The sequence below is a fragment of the Engraulis encrasicolus genome, chromosome 2 (genome assembly GCF_034702125.1).
Source record: "Engraulis encrasicolus isolate BLACKSEA-1 chromosome 2, IST_EnEncr_1.0, whole genome shotgun sequence".
Lineage (NCBI taxonomy): Eukaryota > Metazoa > Chordata > Actinopteri > Clupeiformes > Engraulidae > Engraulis > Engraulis encrasicolus.
This window is the reverse complement of record NC_085858.1, coordinates 53846260-53868716: the sequence shown is the minus strand read 5'-3', so window position 1 is coordinate 53868716 and position 22457 is coordinate 53846260. Positions and strand designations below refer to the sequence as shown.

Below are 22457 nucleotides of genomic sequence, written 5' to 3'. Positions count from 1 at the left end.
TTGTGTTACATGTGTGTTTATTCCTAATGGTGTGTGTTTGCTCGTCCTGCCAGACATTTGAAGGCCATGATGCCTCTGTGCTGAAGTTGATCTTCACCAGTCGGGGAACCCAGATCCTGACAAGGTAAGACACACCACACACCACACACCACACACACGCACACCACACACGACAGACTGACAAACACAAACGAATGAACAAAGAAACAGTTGGTCATACGCACGTGCACGCACGCGCGCACGCACGCACGCACGCGCACACACACACACACACACACACACACACACACACACACACACACACACACACACACACACACACAGGACTTCCCGTCACATTTGCCTTATCAAACCCTGTGTGTGTACATAGAATATTTTCAGTAAGTCACCAATGATGTGTGTCTATCTTGGCATTAATGTGTGTCAGCCTATTGTTATGCCGGTGGAATGTCGACATGACTAAAGTCAAGTGTCATCTTTAGCTCAACAAGCCTACTTCATATCAGATCGAGCCAGAGCCAGCTGAAAGGCCAACTTCACATCATCGTCACATGCATGGCAGAAGTTGCCTGCATTGTTTATTTATTTAAATCTTAATTGTTGTTGCAAAGTGTAGTGAGAGGTTAAGAAGAGCCAGTGAATGTTTCATAAGAAGCAGTATAATAAAGTTTTACAGGATGAAATTAGAAATGGATAAGAATAGCTAGTTATGCTTTAGGGCAAAATATGCTGAATGTTGTCAGTTTGAAGTTGAGGATGTAGATGAATGAGGGGTAGTGTATCATCAGCAAAAGTGACAAAACAATTATCATTTATTATATCCCAGAAACCAACACTAGCACTTTGAACTAACGCTCTATAATGAGTTCATAAAAGGATGAAATCAAAAATACTGAATCAAACCAAGATAACGCAAAACACGCCCACTCAATGCAAAAGCGTGTGCTCAAGTTGGGTCTCCTAAGGGGGCGTTGTCCCCTATTTCTTCTTCTCTTTTTCATCTACAGCGCTAAGGGGACTTGATTGATTCTCAACCTCAGGACTCCGAAGGTCTCCTAACCGAAGGTCTCCTAAAGGGGCGTTCACCCGACATAAAGTGGATACCGGAAAAGAAACAAAATGACGCTTCTTCTTAGATCCACTTTCTTTGATGAAATGTTGAGTTTGGGGGATATACCTCTAGCACTAGGCTAGTGTGTAGGCCTAAGTCTGATATGATGTAAGCTGACCCTCTCTCTGACCCCCTATAGTGATCTTTTCCCAGTGACTCTTGTGCACAACATGTATTCATTTCAATACAAGTGTATTAATTTCAATATGTATGGATGAAGGTGTAGAGAGAGACCGTGCCCCCCCCCCCCCACACACACACACATTGGGATTCGAACCTCAACCCCTCTGATCCCCCAGCTGTTGTTCCTTCCTCTCTCTGACCCCCTTGTTGTCCTCTGCTCTCCTCAGTGGCTCTGATGGACTGGTGAAGCTGTGGACCATTAAGACTAATGAGTGTGTGAAGACGCTGGATGCCCACCAGGACAAAGTCTGGGGTCTTCACGTCAGCAGCAAGGACAGCCAGATGGTCACCGGCTCGGCAGACTCCAACATCATTATCTGGAAGGTCTGTGCATACTTACAGTGTTACAGTGGAGTGAAGGCGCTGTTACTGTGCTCTTGTAACGTTGAGAGTAAAGGTTTTTTTTTTGTTTTTGTTTTTTTTGCAACCACCAGAAAAAAAGTAATCAACAGGGCAGAAATACATAGACATGCATACAAGTGTGACCTTGACAATAGAAAATATATAATTAAAAACAAACTATATAGACTAAAACAAACGATAAGACACTGATTAGTTGCATGTTTGATTTTTGGGGAAATTCAAGGCTTTTAAGTGTCTCTGTGTACCAAATGCTTCAAATGTAACAGAGGGAGCGACAGCGCTCAACTTCGAGAGTAACTTTGGGTGCGTGAAAAAAACTCCAAACTTAAAGAGGAGAAAATCCAGACTCACAAGCTGAGTATCACTATTTATTATCAAATACCACCGTGTCCACAAGCAGCACCATGTGTACAAAATGCGACACAAGCTGGGAGAAGCATATCATCAAAATTAATTGTTAATGCATGCACAATTATTTTGTTTTCTTGCCACGGTTTTGGTTGCTAATTCAGACATTTTAATTACCTGTATGTTGTTTGGGCCTATCAATCTATCTATTTGACCTACTTCTCAAATGAGTCTAATTCTGTCTGCTGTCCTTTTGTACACGGATGTAAAATCCTCCTTCTCATTCTGGTGAGATGTAATTGCATTTCTCTTCAGACACCCATGTCCCGTAAACCAAGCTATACAGCTTAACATCCCCTTCTGTGCAAATGAGAGTGATACCTGATGTGCTTCAGATAAAAAAAGATCTGTCTTCTGTTTTTCTTTTGCCCGCATTTCCTTTTCTGGCTTTGCAGTGGCAATGTTGAGTCACGTCTGTCAACGTTGTGTTAGGGGTGTAAATCACAGCCTCCATGACAATACGATATCGATATCTTAAAGGCAGCGATTCGATTATTTTTGAGACTTAAGAATGCCCCACGATACGGTACAATTTGTTTACTTTTCCACTTCTATTATTTGGGCATTGGGCAGGGGCTTGCGCTTTTATTATTTTTGATACTTCAGAATGTCCCATGTTACGATACGATACGATTCGATTGTTGGCCATAGGATCGAGTATTATTTACAGCCCGATGCGGTCGGTTGTTGTCAGTTGAAATTAGTTTCTCGAAACATTGTGTGCATTGGTTGGGGCCCTTTCGCATGACATTGTCCTGGGCCCAGCCAACGCTGTCAGTGGCCCTGTTGGAGATTAACCAGTGTTGTTTCTCTTCCTTGCAGGACGTCACTGAGGAGGAACTGGCGGAGGAACAGGCCAAGGAGGAAAGTCAAATCCTCAAGTGTGTACCTGCATTTACTAAATGTTTTACTAATCCCTTCCTGTAAACAAAACTAATCACCAAACCCTACTGTAGTTACGCTAGATCTTACTAGGGTGAGGATCTTTTCTTCTGGCATCTTCCATTTGCAGAATGTGTTTTCTGCTTAGGAATTTATCATCCGGCCCTTCCGTGGCACAAATGGTAGGGCACTCGTTTGCTATGCGGCCGACCCGGGTTTGACTCCTGGCGCGTGTCCTTTGCAGACCCTTCCCCATCTCTCTCTGCCCACTCACTTCCTGTCACTACCTTCACTATCCTGTCAAATAAAGGCAATAAAAAGCCCCCCAAAAATATGTTTTTTAGAAAAGGAATTTATCATCCATTGCAAAAACATTCTACACATTCTAAGCTAAAGTAAAAACAAAAAATAGTGCTGCTTTAGGTGCGCTTGAAATGCATCAGATTAGGTACAGAAAATATAGACTCTCCATCTTGTTCTCTTATTGAGAAGGTTTATCGCACCATGCCCCAACTTAAAAAGTAACGACCAGCTAATCAAAACCAAATCACAAACACATTAGTGGAGTCACACCATTTGACTTTGAAGATTCCGATGTCACCCGATATCAGTTGCTGACCACTTGTATTTGTTTTGCCTCTTTCCAGGCAGCAGGAGCTGTCTAACCTGCTCCATGAGAAGAAATACCTGAAGGCCCTGGGTCTGGCCCTCTCTCTAGACCAGCCGCATACTGTACTGCAGGTCATCAAAGGTGTGTGTGTGTGTGTGTACGTGTGTGTGTACGCGTACACACACATGTATGTGTGGGCGTTTGTACGTGCGCACGTGTATGTGTGTGTGTACGTGCCTGTATGTGTGTGTGCGCTTCCGCATGACACGTATAGGACTGGGTACCGAAATTCAATTCTTTGATGGAACCGAATTAAAAGCTAAGGTTCTACTTGGAATCGAAACGTGCCTTGTCTGTCGGTTCCACGTTTCGGTTCCTGAAGTCTGACTGTCAGAGCCATCAAATGTGTGTTTAAGCACGCGGCCACAAGTGTCACAAACTGACCACGCTCCTCCTCTTCCCGTTTCGCACCTCATTTAAACGATTGATAAGACAGCTGATATTCAACCAGCTGATTGTACTATTGAGAAACAAAAACATGCCGTCGAAAGCGTGGCTATATTTCAGGAAAGTAGATAAGGAAGGAGCGCGCTGCAATAGCCTATCTGCGATAAACTAATAGGCTATCATGCAAGAATGGCAATACATCCAACCTGTTCAAACACCTGCTCTTGCATTCGATTAACTTGCGTGCGGAGTTGCAGCATCTTTACAACGGCACCGTCAACCTCAACTATGCTATACCGTCAACCTCAACCATGACCTCGACTCTTCAGGAAGATGTCTCTGACTCCTTGGAAACATGTTTTTCCATGAAAAGAGCTAACTGAGAAAGAACTGGTCTTGTGTAGGGGACGCACAAATGTAGCCTATTTAGACCGTCGGTTTAATTCGAGGGAACAAAGAACACAGCGAGAAAAAAATATTTCCTCTCTATCCGGCTGGATAATAACGCCATTGTTTAGGCTTGAAGTAGCGGCCGCTTAAGGTTAAATAACTGTGGATTGAAAGAACATAAAAACGTGCCGTAAAAACTGTAAAGGCTAAGAATCTCAGCTTTCGAACAAGCCCTAACACATGTCTGTAGGTCTAGGTTAAGGAGATCGCTGGCTGTTAGGAAAAAAATGACGAGATTAAAAAAATGGTTGGAAAGCGCTATTTTTTCACTTGCAACAGCGGCCGCTTACAGTTCAATAACTTTTGAATGAAAGAACATAAAAACGTGCCGTAAAAAACTGTAAAAAGCTAAGATTCGCAGCTTTCGAACAAGCCCTAACACATGTCTGTAGGAGAAGGCGATCGCTGGTTATATATATAATTAGGCCTATATATCGTTTAGATTAGGACTCTTTAGCTTAGATTCACCATGGCGTGAAAGCACAGTGTTGTCGCGGCTACTTGCAGCAGCTGATCATACGGCCCAGTTCTAGTCCCTGTATGGAAATGCGTGCGAGACAGCACCATCGAGACCCCGTCAAGTTTCATGAATAGCCTATTTATGAAGCCTAGTTGTGTTAGAACAGTTCTGCAGTACCTAGTAGAAAAGCCCCAGCTGTCGACAGACTGGGTAGCGTAGGCTACATTAAAAAATCATGTCAGGCACGCTTGACATAGGATTGGTACCAGAAGTGAAGTTGCACCGTACAGCAGAACAATTTTAATCAGACATGAGTACATTTATCAGTATCAAAACCGTTTAATATACTTGCCAAGCCATGCCGAGAGGACAACTTGCAGCATGCAATTATTCATGAATGCTGTATAGAATTAAATGCCTTTAACCCGCCATTGCTTAAGTCACGAAGAGCTCCGCCTTGTGGCAGGCAGGGAAACTCATGATTTACAGACCCGTTACGCCATCTACTGGCCACTTTGGGTAACTGCAGGTTTAATTCAGGGTTTCTAGGAACCGAAAATGGAACCGTTCTGGTACCGGAACCGAAACGAAGGAACCGGAAATGGAACCGGAACCGAAAATTGTCAATCAATACCCAGGCCTAGACACGTACGAGACTATTTCCTGTTGGGGAAAAGTTCAGTTATTTGCCCCTTTGTAATGTATTGATCACTCGCATGTAATGTGTAGATCACATGCACGCTGAACAGTCCCATCACAATATGTATTGTCTTAAGACACAACCTTAACGCTCCAAAACAAAACACAACCTTCACGCTCCAGCTGGACAGAGTTTCACAGGAATTTCTGAAGTGCCGTTTTTCAAAAACAAACACAATGCATGACTGAAAGCTGTGGTCTGCCTGTCATCAATGGGTTTCTGTCATCACGGCAAGACTGGCTCTTTATCCCACCTGAAGTTGCAGACTGATCTGCATTATTTAAGAACGTAGCATACTGCATAATACTGTAGTCCAGGGATGTCAGACTCATCTCCAGGGGGCAAAATTGCCCCACATAGTCTTTGTATTCGGTTCGTGAGATCATTTCAAATGTGTATGACACAGTTGGCCCACAAACACCATTAGTGTATGTCATAAGACTTGAGCATGACATGTGGGGTGTCACAGGATGTGCAGGCACATTTGAACTACCATATATGATAGGAAAGAATGGTTATAAAATTTTACTGTGAGTATGAAGCGCATGCATGCACAATTTTCGTCCATTGCTTTCAATAAATACTGTTTTTGGCCCATGACTTCGTTCCAGATTTTGATTTTGGCTCTACGTCAATTTGAGTTTGACACCCCTGCTGTAGTCCATAGTTGTTCTCTTTGGCTACAGACATCCTGTTCTTTAAAGGGGTATGCCACTATTTTGGGGCTTAATACGGTTAAAATCGTTAGCGAGGGTTTATGAAGGTGGTAAAGTGTCTTATTTTTCATGTAAGCCATTGTCTTGCTTTAAGACAAGTTAAAAGAGGGAGCATGTCGCTAAGCTAGTGAAAGTCAATGGATCCGTGTAGCATGCTACATGCTACAGTGATCCATTGACTTTCACTAGCTTAGCTACATACTCCCTCTTTTAACTTGTCTTAAAGTAAGTCCCAAAATAGTGGCATACCCCTTTAACAGATATGAGGTGGGTGAGGAATGCAGTACGTCCTCACAAAGCTCATTCAAAAATGCAGTCATGGCAAGTAAGTGCGCTAATCATGCATTGTTACCATTGCTCATACAAGATTTCTTATGTTCCCCGCAGCTATCCAACAGAGTGAAGAAAGTGAAGAGTTGCAGAAGACCATCTTGAAATTGCGTCAGGACCAAAAAGGTAGGCCTCCTTTATTCTGCAAGTCTGTGTCTACGAAGGATGTTTCAGAACTTTTGACAGTTTCGTTTTGGGTGAACGTTACAGATGACTCCAGTGAGTCTGACCTGTTATCTTTTGGGTGCAGATGCAAGGACTCCTTCAATTAAACATCTAAAACATGGTGGCCTAGTGGATAATGTAAAGCCGTGATCTTAAATCGTTCTGAATGTGCTTGCAATATATTAACATTCCCTGTTGTGTGTGTGTGCGTGCGTGCGTGCGTGCGTGCGTGCGTGCGTGCGTGCGTGCGTGCGTGCGTGCGTGCGTGCGTGCGTGCGTGCGTGCGTGCGTGCGTGCGTGCGTGCGTTCTCTATTGTGTGTTGTCCCAGAGGCTCTGCTCCGGTTCCCATTGTCTATCTGTTGAGTGGCTGCATGATGTGTGTGTTCTCTTTGTGGTGTGGCGTTACTAATGTGTTTCCTAATGTGTGTTTTGTGTGTGTGTGTGTGTGATTCTCCAGAGGCTCGGATAATGTTTCCCATGTCATTATGTATCTGTGTAGCCCTTGCATTATGTCTCTGTTTTTTGTTCTGCATTTCCAAGTGTATGTGGTGTGTGTGTTTCCGTATGTGTGTGTGTTTCCTGATGTGTGTACTCCGTGTGTGTAATCCTCCAGAGTCCCTGCTGCGGTTCTGCACGGTGTGGAACACCAACGCCCGTAACTGTCTGCACGCCCAGGCCGTGGTGCAGGTGCTGCTGACACACCTGAGCCCAGACGAGCTGCTGAGCTTCCAGGGAGCGCGCTCACACCTGGAGGCCCTCATCCCTTACACCGGTACAACCCCACCTCCTACACCCGTTTTCTTCTTTTATTTTCTTATCTCATTTATTTTCATCTTATGGAGCCAAAACTGTGCTTGCATGGGAACGCACATTTTGTATGAGAGACTGGGAGAGAGGGATGAAATGTTCGGGACATGTCCTTGGTTCGAAATCAAACCCGGGTCCTATTTTATGGCCTTAGCCCACTTAGCCATGTCAGCCCTGAGGAGCACACGCTCTCTAAGATCCATGCAGGTGCATACCTGTCATCATACCTGTTACAGAGCTTTGCGTTTAATGTACGCTGTGTACCGCCACCCCGTCAGAGGCTCAGTCTCGATGGGCGGGTTTGGAATTATCTGCGCTTTCCCATTCCATTTACGACACCGCTCTACACAAAACAAAAACCACTCCCAGGAACCTGTTCATTATATTGCATTACACTACACTACACTTAATGGGTTTCAAGTCGTTTACAAAAGAGACTTGTCATACAGTGATACGGGGACTGGTGGTGTTGCGTGTGTGCATGAGCACGTGCCTACGTTAGTATGATTTCAAAATGCACATTCTCATGCCAGTTTGGGAACAGATTTAACTTCGTCTCCCCACCCAAATTGTAGTTAAACATTAATAGGTTTTGAATCTGTATGTAATACTATGGATTGATTCATTGATATTACTTGTGTGACAAGGCAATCAATATCATATCCATTGAAGATCAGTACTGGAATAATGAAGAGGTGTCCATCAAGCTGTGCATTCTTTTGTCGAAGCATTTTTTAACCTGTGCGTGTTCCTGTGTATATGCAGGTGTGTGTGTGTTTGTGTGTTTGAAAGTCTTAAAGGTGTGTGTGTGTGATTCTCACGTAGCTAAAAAAAACAATGGCAATGACTTTTTAATGGTTAAATATGACAGGGATTCTTTTGATAATATACATGACTGTAGAGCGAGACGTGTACTTTCTGGCACACTAGTTCATTTTAAGAAATATTATTTTTATTTTCCACTTTTTATGCATTTTATAGGCAAATTCTCATTACCGAAATGTGTCCCGACCAAAATTTCTGGTCTTTGAATTAGGGTAAAACATAATAAAAACTTTAAAAATACATAAATGACACTACAAGAGCGTTAGTCTATGTCCGAAGTTTCATTAAGTGTTCCTTGTTGGCAATTTAAATAATGAACACTAATGAATATTTCAAGAAAAGATCGTGTCCCCAAGTTTTTCTTCTCATTACCGCAATATATTTCAGAACTACAATTAAAAGCCATCAGAATTTCATTATGAGCTGAAACTACCTCCAATTCATCTGTACTAACAGGAGATTCAAGATTGCTACATGATTAGTCAGCCTTATTGTTTGTGCCTGTAAAATGTCACAATTTGTCTCAAAAATATGCAAATACGACAAAAGTGGTTCTCATTACCGAAATCAGTCAATATTTCGAAATGAAAAAGATTTTTTCATTTTAAACTTGCTTGGTAATAGGGTATTCCTTTTCAGAATTCAACAATGGTCATGAATTAGCTATGTCATAATTACTCAAGTTACAGTTAGCATTATTGTGCTGAGCCATCTCATTACCGCAATACACATTCTCATTACCGCAATGTTTTAAGTACCTTTCGGTAATGAGGATTGTCAATTTCGGTAATGAGACTCTATGGTGATTTACATTTAGAATATATTTTCATGACATATATGTATTTCGCTTTTTATTTATGTACATTTTTAAACATGCAACTGCAACCTTGAATAGAAATTATATTTTTGCAGTATAAATATTGTCACTATGTCACTTAATTATAGTTAAAGCACTTGATGGAAGTGTTAAGTGAAATTGCATCCATTTCAGGTTGAAATATGCAATTGAATCGATATTCGATATACAATATTGTAAGTAAACAAAGCAAAAGTAAATGCCTAACATATACAATAGTTCCTTCAACTAATGGGGGTTGTCTGTAAAAGTGATCATCTCCATATACATTACATTGGCTAAATTCAGTGGTCATATAGGTGTTGTTCTTAGACCATTTTTCTGTTCTCATCCTTTCTGGCTAATGTTGTGGTAACATTTACATTTTGTCCCACCCTTAGAAGAACAATAACTTAATCGACTATGGGCCAGAAACCCTGTTGTGAGAGTTCATTGAGAGTAGCAAGTCACAACTTAATTCTTGCTCACATGCCAACCCATGAATCAATATTCTGGCTGTTTCCACCCTCGAAATGTGGTCTTTTGATGCAAAAAATGATCAAATTGCCTAGTGATGTCACCCAATGCAAAGGCAATTGCAAACAACGAAGCCAGCACTTGCAGTGAAGTTGTCAGATTGCGTACAGTTGAGGACGATATTATTAGCCTCCCTCCTGAAATTAGACATTTATCTTGATTTTTCAGTGAGAATGACCATTATAAACCGTTTCTGTTATTCTGGAAACAAATACACTGATGGAGAGAATGTCCAATGAGTTGAATTTTCATTTTTCTATCGTTACAATGAGTTTAAACAAAAAAGGGCAAAAATGACAAGGACAAAATTATTAGCCCCCTGATCATTAATAGTCAATATGATGCCATTTATGAACCAAAACTGACAACAGGCACTTTGATCAGTTGTTACCTAGGTTGGCACATGCCCCACTAGGGATTTTGGCCCATATCTTCACTGCAAAGTGTTCTAGCTGGTCCAAATTGCATGGATGCTGAGCATAGACATTTGCCACAGACTCTCAGTGGGATTGAGGACTGGACTTTGAGCAGGTCATTCCAGTATCATGGTTTTAGTGTCCTTGAAGAACCTCTGAACTAATTTAAATGTTTACATTGGATTACAATGTTGTTGGAGGACCCAGCAATCCAGATCCAGACCCAGACTCCCTGTGTCTGAGGCTGAATAACAGTCTAAAAACTTGATGCCCCCACCACTATTTGTAACTGTGGAAACTGCTTTGTCTCATTAGACCAAAGAAGCATTGGACACCTGCCTAGATGATTGTTATTGACCTGGCCTCACCTGGAGTTTTTTATGTCAAGAAAGACAGCTGTTAGGGCTTGTCATCATATTGGGCTTTGGGGCCATCATCACAGAAGAACCCTTTTACTAAAGGCGGTGCATATCAGAGAGCTTTGCCTATGAACATTTAAAAGTAAAAAATGAGTTCTGAAAGTCTCTGATTTCATCTGATGAGATTCAATTGCACCTGCTTTGATGCATGAATTCTGCTTCTGTCAGTTGGAGAATGGGATAGTCCTTAAAACTTTATAACATGGTTTCCACAGTTAAACATGGTGGTGGAAGCATCATTCTGTGGCAGCCTCAGCCACAGGAAACCTTGTTTGGGTGTACAGCACCATAAAAAAAGAAGATTATGATAGAATGTGGAAGGTGACCATGCAAAAATAGGATCATAGAGGAAGCTAAAATCTTCACTGGAGCTTTCAATAAGATAATAACCCAAAACTTTCATCCAAAATTGTTCAAATGTTCTTCAAGGTTACTAAAACCACGATCATGTCGTGGTTCAGATCTCAATCTTTTGGATAGTCTTTGAGGAGTGCTGAAAATGAATGTCCATCCTCAACATCCATGCAATTTGGATCAGGTTAACTATTTGCAATGAAAACATGGGCCAAAATCCCTGGTAGGGCATGTGCCAACATAGTTAACAACTAATCCAAGTGCCTGATGTCAGTTTTGGTTCATAAATGGCACTATATTGACTATTAATGATAAGGGGGCTAATAATTTTGTCCTTGCCATTTTTACCCTTTTTTGTTTAAACTCATTGTGAAAATGGAAAAATCCAAATTCAACTCATTGGACATTATCTCCATCAGTGTATTTGTTTCCAGAATAACAGAAATGGTTCATAATGGTCCTCCTCACTGAGAAATCAAGAGAGATGTCTAATTTCAGGAGGGGGGCTAATAATATCGTCCTCAACTGTAGATGGCAAAAAGGGAAAAAGTTGGGAGACAAAATCGACTCACTTCAAGTCTATGTGCTTTCCCAGAAATTGACAGGTTTTTTTGCTTCCTGTGTTTGGTTGTCATACCCTCATTTGTAGTGGGTTTGAGTATTTATCCTTTTTTACTAACTTGACTTCCTTCCAAAATCTTTGTGGTGTCACAAAAGGCTTGGCATTTGAAATAGCAGTGAATAGGCCTTTTTAGCGAATTCAGTGTGAAGCAGTTTTTAGAATATTTCAATCAAAACTAGTAAGAAGAATCATTTGGAGGAATGCTGTAGTTGCCTTTACACTTTCCCAAATTAGAAACTGCTTATGCATGTTGTTTGCAACTTTTAGCAAGGTTTCAGGTCCCATACTTCGATCCTTTAGCCATGCTCAAGCACCCACGTACCTTTTTAGTCTTTTAGTCATGCTGTGGGTTCTTGATGTCCTGGGTAAGTGGAGAGGCAACTGGATCAAAACAGCCTCCAAATGCACTTTGCACTGATTTAGCTGAAAATGCCCATTCACAGCAATTCAAAATTCCAAGTCTATTGTGCCACCCGTTGACAAGTACCAAACATGCTAGAAAATGACAAGGAAGTTGCAATGGAACAATACTGCAAGAGAAGAGCAGGATTTTGCAACGTTTTAATTCTGTGTTTCATGCACCCTATACTATTATGGGCATGTCTGATATTGTCCTGAAAACCAAACATTTTTTCTTTTTCAAAAATGCGAGTGAAGTGAAAGCCCACTTGGGAAACTACAACTCCCATTGTCATTGTGATCCAGCACTCCACAGCACACACATGAACACTGCACACAAAAGAATGGCATTTATGCCTCATCCCCAATAGCACCTGAATGGGAGCAGTACTATGATCAGGGTACCTCAGTCATGGAGGAGGATGGGGGAGATCACTGGTTAATTACTCCCTCCACCAACCCGACGGGTCGGGAATCGGGAGTCTGATGATGACCTAACCCATGACTGCCATTGATGTGCAATGTGCAACACAAGCAGTTAGTGGTGTTCAGTGATATTTCATAACACATAACGTTCATTGTGAATTCCAGCTTTGGTCCGGACAGCATTATGGTGATACTGTACCGAAAATGTACCGAACTGTGAACCCTAAAACCAAGGTGTACCGAACCCACATACCATACAAGCTACTCTAGTCATCTCTTGTTCCTTCTACTACCTACTTCCTAGTTGCCGGTGCGTGCTGAGTCAGAAAAAAAGTCCAGTGCACGACCTCGCACTGCGACATTATTTTCCTTCTCATGACAGATTTAGATTTCTGGTCCACTATAGATTTTTGGCTGGAGAGATAAGTGGTGAGTTGTGATGTCATTCAGGGTGGGGATGAGGAGTGGGATGTATGCGCTTCATTGGGGTCATCAGGTGGCTACCCTCCGGTGTTTTGATGATGGACTAACTTTAAATTTAGTGTGCACCCCTTGGCCTTCACCCCCTATACTATGATGTTACTTTGGTGCCCAGGAGGGGGCTCACCTCTTCACCTACTGCAGGGGTGGTGAACCTTTTTCATTCGAGGGGCCTCTTCAAATTTATCTGAGGATTTCCCCCTGCACATTAGGCCTATATTGAAGGCAGCCACCTTTAGAACAGATCCCACCTTCTCTAGTTCCCCTGAATATAACTTAATTGTATTGCAAATGTTGATTCCTTTACAAAATATGTCATATTTCATGTGAAGCTGGATAACATTGATTTTATATCGGGGGCGTGATTAAACGGCCTCAAATGGCCCTCGAGACAGGTTCCCCACCCCTGACCTATGGTCTTTTATGGTCTTTGGCTGGGTCAAGTCTTGAATCCCAATATCCTTCAGTAGCTTAATGAATGGTTTTATATAGAATATATTTATCATCTTATTAGGTGTCATTTGATTAGTTCTGCCCTGGAGACTCTGTCGTTGTGCTAATAATAATAACAAATCACATCACTTACTAATATTAGGCTTTAGTTCAATTTATTCCTCCTTATTCTCATTACCGAAAACTCATTCTCATTACCGAAATGTATCCCTCATTACCGAAATGAGCACTTAATTGTAAAAAAAAAGTACTAAAGGAAAACTGTATTCATATATATTTTTTATGAACACAGTACCTTTCATGTTTCTTTCACTTCAATATATTTTTGGACCGAAATTGTAGGTTTTCACTGATTTATTCTAAAATTAAAGAGGAAAACAAATGATCCTATTGCGGTAATGAGGTAAAATGGTAAAATTCTTAAACTACAATAATAAGAAAAAAAACTTTTTTGAGTGTTTTATGTAGCCCCTAGTACAACTATCAATATTCAATGAACAAAACTGCAAGAACAATTAAGTTTCCTAATACATTTCATGAAAGAAAAAAATTGCGGTAATGAGCATTTTAGCAGACATGGACTTTTAAAACGTTAAAAAAATTGTTTTAAATAGTTGTCAGGTAAGTTGATATTATTGTGCTTAGTAACTGTACACTTTAATGTAACCGATTCAAAAAGAAATTCAATCAAAAAAGCATTTTGAAAAAATGGTTGTCAAAACAACTTTGTTGCGCGTTTCGTGAGAATCACCCGTGTGTGTGTGTGTGTGTGTGTGTGTGTGTGTGTGTGTGTGTGTGTGTGTGTGTGTGTGTGTGTGTGTGTGTGTGTGTGTGTGTGTGACTCATGTCAAGATGTAGATGGAAATCCACGCAAGTCTTAGTACATGAGTTCCCAGCAAGGGAGGTAGTCATCCTATGTAAAATAAATAAATCCTGTTGATTTTGTGTGTGGTAAGGCAATCAATATCGTATTCATCTAAGATTTTTATATTAATGATATGTGTATTGGAGGAAATATGTGATGACGTTAGAGCACGCTTAGCTTTTAGCAACTGTGTAGAAAGGTGTTCATTCTGTTTTCAAAGTCTCTGTCCTGTCCCATGAGTGCTTAGTTGAAGGAGAGGATTGTGCCCATCCCAGGAAAAGGTGCAGGACAAAGGCTGACTGTAGTTTTCGAAGTGAGAAGTCGGCAAACTTAAAATCCTTTTTGTTGTCTTTTATTTTTTATTATTTAATGGCGAGAATCTGATGAAAACTGTTGAAGTCGAAACGTAATCCAGCCATGAAATAATAAAAGACAACAGAAAGGATTTTAAGTGTGCCGACTTCAAAAACTACTCTGAATGGGTGTTTGCCTGACTCTGACTGTGCCGTGTTTCCTCTGTGTTCCCCAGAGAGGCACATGCAGCGTATTGGGCGCCTGCTGCAAGCCTCCATGTTCTTGGACTACATGTGGCAGAAGATGAGACTCACTGGGGCCACCGTCAGGTAAGGAGGACATGGACACGCCCATTACCCCACCCCCCGCTCCAACCACAACCATTAATGACCCACGAGAACTTCGCAAAACTCATCATCAACTCCTGATAAAGGGAGGCATCAGTCAGGTCAGGTGGACGGGGACAAGCCTGCCTTACACTCTCACCATTACTCAGTGGGTATACGTGCACTTAGAGACATTTTAAATTATTATCTCAGTCCGACTAAAGTCAGAGGTTTAAAAGTCATGTATAATCCTCAGTCGAGCTGAAACGGATCCAAAACCGGAGTTATTCTTGCTAGATAATGCAATTCTTAATGGGGGCTCTGTGGAGGATTAAACGTTAAATTAATCACTGTCCCGAGTCAGCCGACTCTTATTTGAGTGAATAGTAAGTGAACGATGACTCTCGCGACCACTTTCACGTTCCGCTGTCAGAGAACCCCACATGTAACTTTAGACAGAGCGACTCGCTACGAGTAACAGCTCGCTAACGTATTCAGATTTGTACCAACTGCTGGCATTCTGTGATGAAAAACATTCTCACAGCGAGCCTATTTGAACAGCATTTTTTCATGACGGTTAGGCGTTCCACGGGTACTGTGCAAACTACGTCATCCTACATCTCTCACTAGGTCGTCCTCATTGTGCCCCTTTAATTGACTTGTGGCTGCATGCTTTGCCAAAGTCATTAGTCATCAAAGACAAGACAAAGACATTTTTTATTCACAGACACCTCCTTGATGGTTTATGTTGCCAGAAGATTATCGACCAAAGTAGAGGGATATAGAGAGATAGCAGGCGTGTGTACATGTGCATTTTTAAAACCGGATGCGCGGATAGAATTGAAGGAAGGGAGAGAAATTGGCCACTCTGATTTTCCTGATTGCTTTTCACAGAAATATCAGCTCATTTGCCTTAAAATGTGTTTATTATTAGTTTGCAGTTGCAGTTACCTGCTATCTTTGAGAGGTGACGTGGTTAATGTCTGTACAACTGGTTGCTGCGTTGAAAGATAAATTCTTGCCGCAAATTGCGCACTTATCATTATGCTTGCACCACTATGCTAAAACGTATTCATTGTGTACTGTGCTTGAATTCTGTGTTAGCAGGACGTCTGAAAAAATGTCTGTGACCCTTAGACCTAAAAAGAGCAATCTTATCTAATGGTGGTATGAGCATCATGATATGATATTTACCGAGTACCAGGGATCATGGATCATTTTACTGAAATCAGGATACTGTAAGCAGTCATTTTGCCATATGCCTTTGAAATGGATGTTTCAACAAGACAATGACTCCAAACACAGCAACAAGTGAGCAAAATCTTGGTTCCAGACAAGCAGCATCCAACTATGGAGTGGCCAGCACAATCCCTGGAACCCATCCCATAGAAATCTTAATGCCATAGAAAACTTGTGGGTTGACATAAAATATGCTGTTCATTAGGATTAACCTAGAAATGCATAGGAATTGTGGAATGTAGTACAATTGACCTGGGCTGCAATACCTATTGAACATTGCCAAAAGTTGGTTGACTCCATGCACCACAGATGCGAAACAGTTATCAGAAACCATGGTTAGTTTGAACATTGACAATTATTCACTTTTTGTGAAATATTATAGCATGCAATTACATTTCCCCCTTTTTTGCTTTGAGATAGAATGTGCAATGTACCTAATGCAGTTGCGTTCTTTAGAGTACAATTTATTTCAATTTAATGTAGACATTTACTCGCCTTTTTAGCACACTGCTATTAGTTTCAACACAACTGTATCGAAACAATGGCAAAGTAAACTGATACCATACTCAAAGCTAATGGCATTCCAAGCACTGGTGTTTTTTTGGGTGGCGACTTTTTTCTGACGTGTATATATAGTGCAGTGATTCCCAACCTTTATTGTCCTGCGTACCCCCAAAGCAATTTTGTCATATGAGTACCCCCCTCATTCATGCTCTATATCTGTTCCTCTTTCCCAATGTGACTGCACTCCATGTATTTGTTATTATTACATTTTTCTAAGTACCCCATGAGGTGTACTTGCGTACCCCTAGTGGTACACATACCCCTGGTTGGGAAACACTGATATAGTGCATAGTTCTGTGTGACCGACTTACGGATTGAACCTACAGTATGCCACAGTGTACGGTACAGTATATCTCTCAGGCTTTCAAAGTCCAGACAAAGGCGCCTGAATAAAACCCACGCCATGGATTAAAGCTGGTGATAAATGTCTGGGCATTGTGTAGTCATCGAAGACATGTTGCCGTCCTTTGCTTTCACTTCTGCTCGTCTACTGGGAGATAAAGAAACTACTCCAGATGGAGGAGCTCACCCTTCTAACTCAGCAGCGCTGTAAAAGAAACTGTCTGCTATGGTTTATTAGTGCTGAGTGTGACGAAACGTGTACCGACAGTGTAGAGCTGAGGCTGTCATCTCTACTGTGTTTGGCATTTGGTACATATTTTTTTGCTGACGGAGATCGACAAAAATCCAGGTCACCAGTTCACAGCTGTTCAGATGCACTCGTCCTGTTTAGCAAGAGATCTGACCATTTTTATTTTTTCTGATTCAGTATTAATTGTCAGCATTCTGGGATATTGCAATTTGTGTTTTACATCAGCAGATTGCTAATGCTAGAAAAATAGCCCCAGCAGATGCCTCTGTGTGTATGTCTCAGATTCAACTCTGTATTAGGCTAGCAAGCCACCTTCTTGGCAAATCACCTTCTTACTGATTGTTTGGTTGTGACGAACATTTCTTTCCAAGAAGTGCAACTTTTTATTTATTAGTGCAAATAATGAATGTCGCCCCTACAGCATCATCAACCAGTCAATGTCTTGTTCTTGTTGACTCTAATTCATTTCCTTCTTTCTTCCCTGTTTCCTTTCATTTACATTTGTTAACTTTGTGAAGCACATTGAGTTGCACCTGTGTATGAAATGCGCTATATAAATAAACTTGCCTTGCCTTGCCTTGCCTTGCCTTGTTCTGATGTACAGTATGCCGTTATTCTGATATCAAGCCTGTGCTTACTTTGGAAACACAACCAGACCCTCTTTAAGAAATACAGTGTAGTGAAAACGGCTTTTTAAACCTTATTACTTGAACGTGACCCAACACTTGTCTCCTCTCCTTTCCTACTCAGCAGTGGGGCTCTGGATGAAGAGATGGACACCGGCTCCCTTCCTGGCTATCAGCCTCTGTTCCTGATGGACAAGACCCCATCTGCAGAGCAGGAGCATACAGGTGAAGCAGCATCACCACCGTCGAAAGAGGAGGAGGAGGAGGAGGAGGAGCAGGAGGAGCACAAGCAGGAGAACCCTCAGGACATTGGACATGGAGAGGAGGAAGAGGATGAGGGTGATGGTGCCTCAAATAAAGCCTCCACCCATCCACACAATGGTGTGAACGGCAAGAGCAGAGTGCAGGTGACTTACACAATTGGCAGCTCAGAGGACGATGCTGATGATGATGATGATGACGATGTCAAGATGGAGGAGGAGGAGGAGGAGAAGAAAGTGATCGTGTTGAGAAGAAAGGGTGTTGTGGTGAGCGAGGCGGCTACAGAAAGTGCAGATGCAGTAACGGAAGGCGCGGATGCACTGAGTTCAACAGAGCAGCCTGCGTACATCCAGACGGAGGTCAGGTGATGGCTGCCTGTGGAACGCAGCATTCCATACGTGTCACCAATCAGAAGCCTCCCCTGACTTGCCCTCTCTGGGTCTATTTGAAACTAGTACTTCCCATGCTCTGCTTTTGCTTGTGGCCTTTTGCCCCCGCCTCCATGGAGAAAACGATAACGTTCTCCCGCTGTCTGCGTAGGCGGAGCGACTTTGTGGGCCCTTTCCCCATTCAACGTCCCCATTGCAAAGGAGAAAATGACCTTTCAATTGTGTTTTGTTGTGTTCTTGATTAAAACTTCCACCATCAATGATGTCTTGCCTCAAGTCACAAGGCCACAAGCCAAAAGGAGAGTATGGGAGGTACTAGTTTGAGTTGGACCCTCTGTGTTGTGATGGACTGGACGACGAAGCACTGTGCTAGTACACGCCAAACTAAGGAGTGTTTTAAACATAGTTGTACCGTGCAAAGGCTTGCTGTCCATTTATGAGATTCTGGGCAGATGGAACTATTCAGGATTTGTTATTTTTTTTATTACTATTAGTATGTATGTTTCACCGGAGTGTTAATGAAATGTCGCATACATTTTATTTGACAAAACTAAAGGATTTATTTGATTACTCTCAAAGTTTGTGAAGTGATTGGGCATCGAAGATTGATATTTATCCAGGAAAGACTGTGGGAAACATGCCAGACAATGTGTCCTCTGTTCTACATTTTGTTTCCTTCATACCATTCTGCACGCGTCATTACAAGCAGTCCGCTGTGCTGTATATCTGCATTTGAGACAAAAGGATCATTGACGGACCTTTTAATAGATTATTTCCTCCAAAGGCTTGATAACGTCCGTTTTAAAATGTGCCTCACTTATTTTCACTTTCCCTTTTTCCCCCCTCTTGTCCTCTCATCAAGGAAATTCTCACACACATTACACACGTTTGTGTATGGTCTGACCTGGTTTGTGATTGTAACTCAACTAATGTCAAAACAATTAAGTAAGACAGTGCAGGGGAATGGAAGGTTATTTTGCTATTTTTGTCAAATTAATTAATTTTTAAGAAAATATATAATGTGAACTGTATGTCTGAGTCCTTTGTTTTGTGTCTATGTACTTGTCTGCTGAGAAGGCTAACCCACAGGGGAAGTTGGGGTGAAAACCATAAAGAGAGGAGCCTATGTACCGTATGCTGCCCTACAAAGGCAAAGTGCAGTAACCACATATTTTGTCAAAATTAAGTCTAGACTGAAAATGTTTTCCATAACACCTTTTATGTTGTGCCAAAGCCTAATGGTCCAAAAGTGTCCCGTTTTAGAGATATTGCTGTGTCAAATTGGCAGTAACCACAATATCCAACCTAATACCAGTGCTTTGAAGAGCTTTTGCTCAGTTTCAATTTTGTATTGGTGTTACTGCACTACTTTCTAGTATAGCTTTCATCTCTATGCACACGCTGTGTCTCACTCAACTGCATTTCCTTTGGCAGACCATACAACCATATATGTAAGGGTTAACGTTCGGCGAGAAGGTCGCTACCGTGGAATAGCAGCACGACAGAGAGAATCTTTAGACCCCGACGCGGAGCGGAGGGGTCTTGTTCTCTCTGAAGTGCTGCTATTCCACAAAGCGACCGACTCGCCGAAAGTTAACCCGCTTATTATATGGATATACTTAAATGATTCACACATGGCGGGGACATTTCTTTAGACCTATTTAATGTTAAGATTGTTGCTGCGCAAAACAAAACAGTGCCGTTGTAGAACACCGCTAGGCAACAGCTAGGTAGCCAGGACAACAGGTGTTGTCTATCACAGCAGCTGATTAGAATGACAAAAGACCGGACCCCCTGCGGAGTGATATGAAACCACAGACCTGTATGAAACATTCGCTTTAGCCACTGACTTGTATACAAGCCAGTGGCTTTAGCAGTGAACGTCTTGTTGCCATTGACAGCGGTAGCCAGGACAACGGGTGCTGTCTATCACAGCAGCTGAGTGATTAGAGTCTTGTTGAAAAGTCGCTTTAGCAGTGAAAAGTCTTGTTGCCATTGACAGCGGTCTGTTATAGACCAACCCGTCCGTTATCGAAAAATAACAGACGTCCGAACGTTGGGGAGCTCCGTTGAAATGAATGGAGCATTCGACAGATGACGTCACAACCATATAATAAAACAATATAACAGTGATGCTTCAGCTTTTTTTTTTCTTTTTTCATTAATAATTGAACTGAAGAATACAATCATCTCGTAATGCCTATTTACTAAATGTAGAATTCCCAAGCCAGTTAAGTTTCAAGTGTCACAATGATTAAAAAAATAATGACCCCTTGACCAATCGGCCTTATTTGAGCAGGCTATAGCATTTGCACAACTGTCAAAGACGGCACAATGGCTGTTCTTTCAGGCTGTGCTGAGACAAACTGCCTGTTGAGTAAGCTTGGAAGCTTTGCCTTGAGTACACCGCCTCAAATGTTAGGAAAGTATACCTTGGAATTGCAGACACAATAGAAAGGAATGCAGTGCAGGTGATGGATGATAATGATCTTCCCTGTGGTGATGAAGGGGAGACTAGTCAGACCCGTCTTGGCCCTCACCGCACATTCTTCTCACCCGTAATGCCGGTTCTGACTACGTGACACTGATAGTAGAGAATGCTGGGAGCTAATTTCCCTGTCTGTCTGTCATTGTGATTCAACCGTTGCCTGTTCCACCGCATCATCAACCTAATGGCCCTGGGGGACAGGACAGGAGCCTATCTCAATCAGGGTGCACACAAGGTGCCTCAAAAGTTGTGCAATGGGACAGGGAATACCGGTACAAGCCTCTATCATACTGTACTTCTCTGCATGACTAAGGCAAAAAAAAAAAAACCTCAAAGAAGGGTCAAAGAGTCAGGCTTCAGAAAGTAAAAGCACTCCACTCCAGTTGTAGTATTACATCCATGGGTTCAAGGCCATCTGACTGTATCTGTGGTGATTCAAATTATTCAGATACTGTATTGGCACAGGTAGCTGAAGGTGAACTTTTGAAGGTAGCTTTTCGTGCACATGTAAAGCAATTGCTGCCAAGGGATTTCTATTACTGATCCTGGACCTTTGTTTCTGTTCTGGCTAATGACTTTGAGGAATGTGGTTGATCGTGTGCTGTAGTTCTACTGTCCTCGTTGCTGTAGCTTGCACATGCATCTCTCAGCAGCATGGTTTGGAAATGCAGCAATGTTTATGATCACTCCTACAGCTGGAATAGAAATCACAGATTTATAAATGGGCATCTGCACCTTTGAGCTATGTATGGAAGAAATAATTTATTTATAGATATATATGTACTTCTAAAGAAAGTGTATGCAATGTTTTCAAATACATTTCCAGCGCTATCCTATTTGATACCACAATGTCAAATTCGATGGGGCAGAGGTGTTCCCCTCAAAAGTGATTCAAATAAGTGAACTACACTTTAACATCATAAAATTCTGAAAATTTCGGTTTAAAGGTCACTTCTGTTACATCCCACAGAGCAAAGATAATTGTGCTCTGTGTGGGCAAAGTGTATGTGTAATATGTGGACCATCTCTGCCCAAACCATCACATCCCTCTTTGCAAAATGTGGCTCACTAGCCCACTAGCATTTAGTTCAGGCCAGTTGGCAAAAGCCAGTATGTGGCTTTTAGTGGTGTACAAAAAGAGCAAACATCTGTCATTCCTGTCACCACTCTTATCTTGCAGACAGACAGATTTTTAACATTTTAAACTTCCTTGTACAGAGACACACTCCACTATGAAGCACATGCTTTCACCTCATTGTGCATTGTGTTGCCAGCAAGACTCTACATTACTTTTGTCAGTGCCAGGAATGTGGTTGCAGAAACTTCTTTGGAGGCCAAAACCCATTGATGCATTTGGATCATTCAGCTCAGGTTTCCTTGAAGATGCCAAGCAACTATTGTGTTTCTCAGTTAC

The 22457-nt window shown here is 41.8% G+C and overlaps 1 protein-coding gene across 2 annotated transcripts in view; it reads left to right on the top strand.

The window, feature by feature from the left end:
* The window catches only part of tbl3 (transducin beta like 3), a 33319-nt gene extending 13733 nt beyond the window's left edge, over window positions 1-19586 (top strand). The window contains exons 16-23 of one of the 2 annotated variants that reach the window (XM_063191691.1): window positions 54-124; window positions 1462-1618; window positions 2888-2946; window positions 3595-3698; window positions 6718-6786; window positions 7440-7598; window positions 14794-14887; window positions 18033-19586. In XM_063191691.1, the coding sequence (XP_063047761.1) occupies window positions 54-124; window positions 1462-1618; window positions 2888-2946; window positions 3595-3698; window positions 6718-6786; window positions 7440-7598; window positions 14794-14887; window positions 18033-18534 (1215 nt within the window). In that variant the 3' untranslated portion in view covers window positions 18535-19586. Of the gene's footprint in view, window positions 1-53; window positions 125-1461; window positions 1619-2887; window positions 2947-3594; window positions 3699-6717; window positions 6787-7439; window positions 7599-14793; window positions 14888-18029 lie in introns of both variants that reach the window. The other variant, XM_063191682.1, reaches the window with a different exon arrangement.
* The last annotated feature ends 2871 nt before the right edge of the window (window positions 19587-22457 follow it).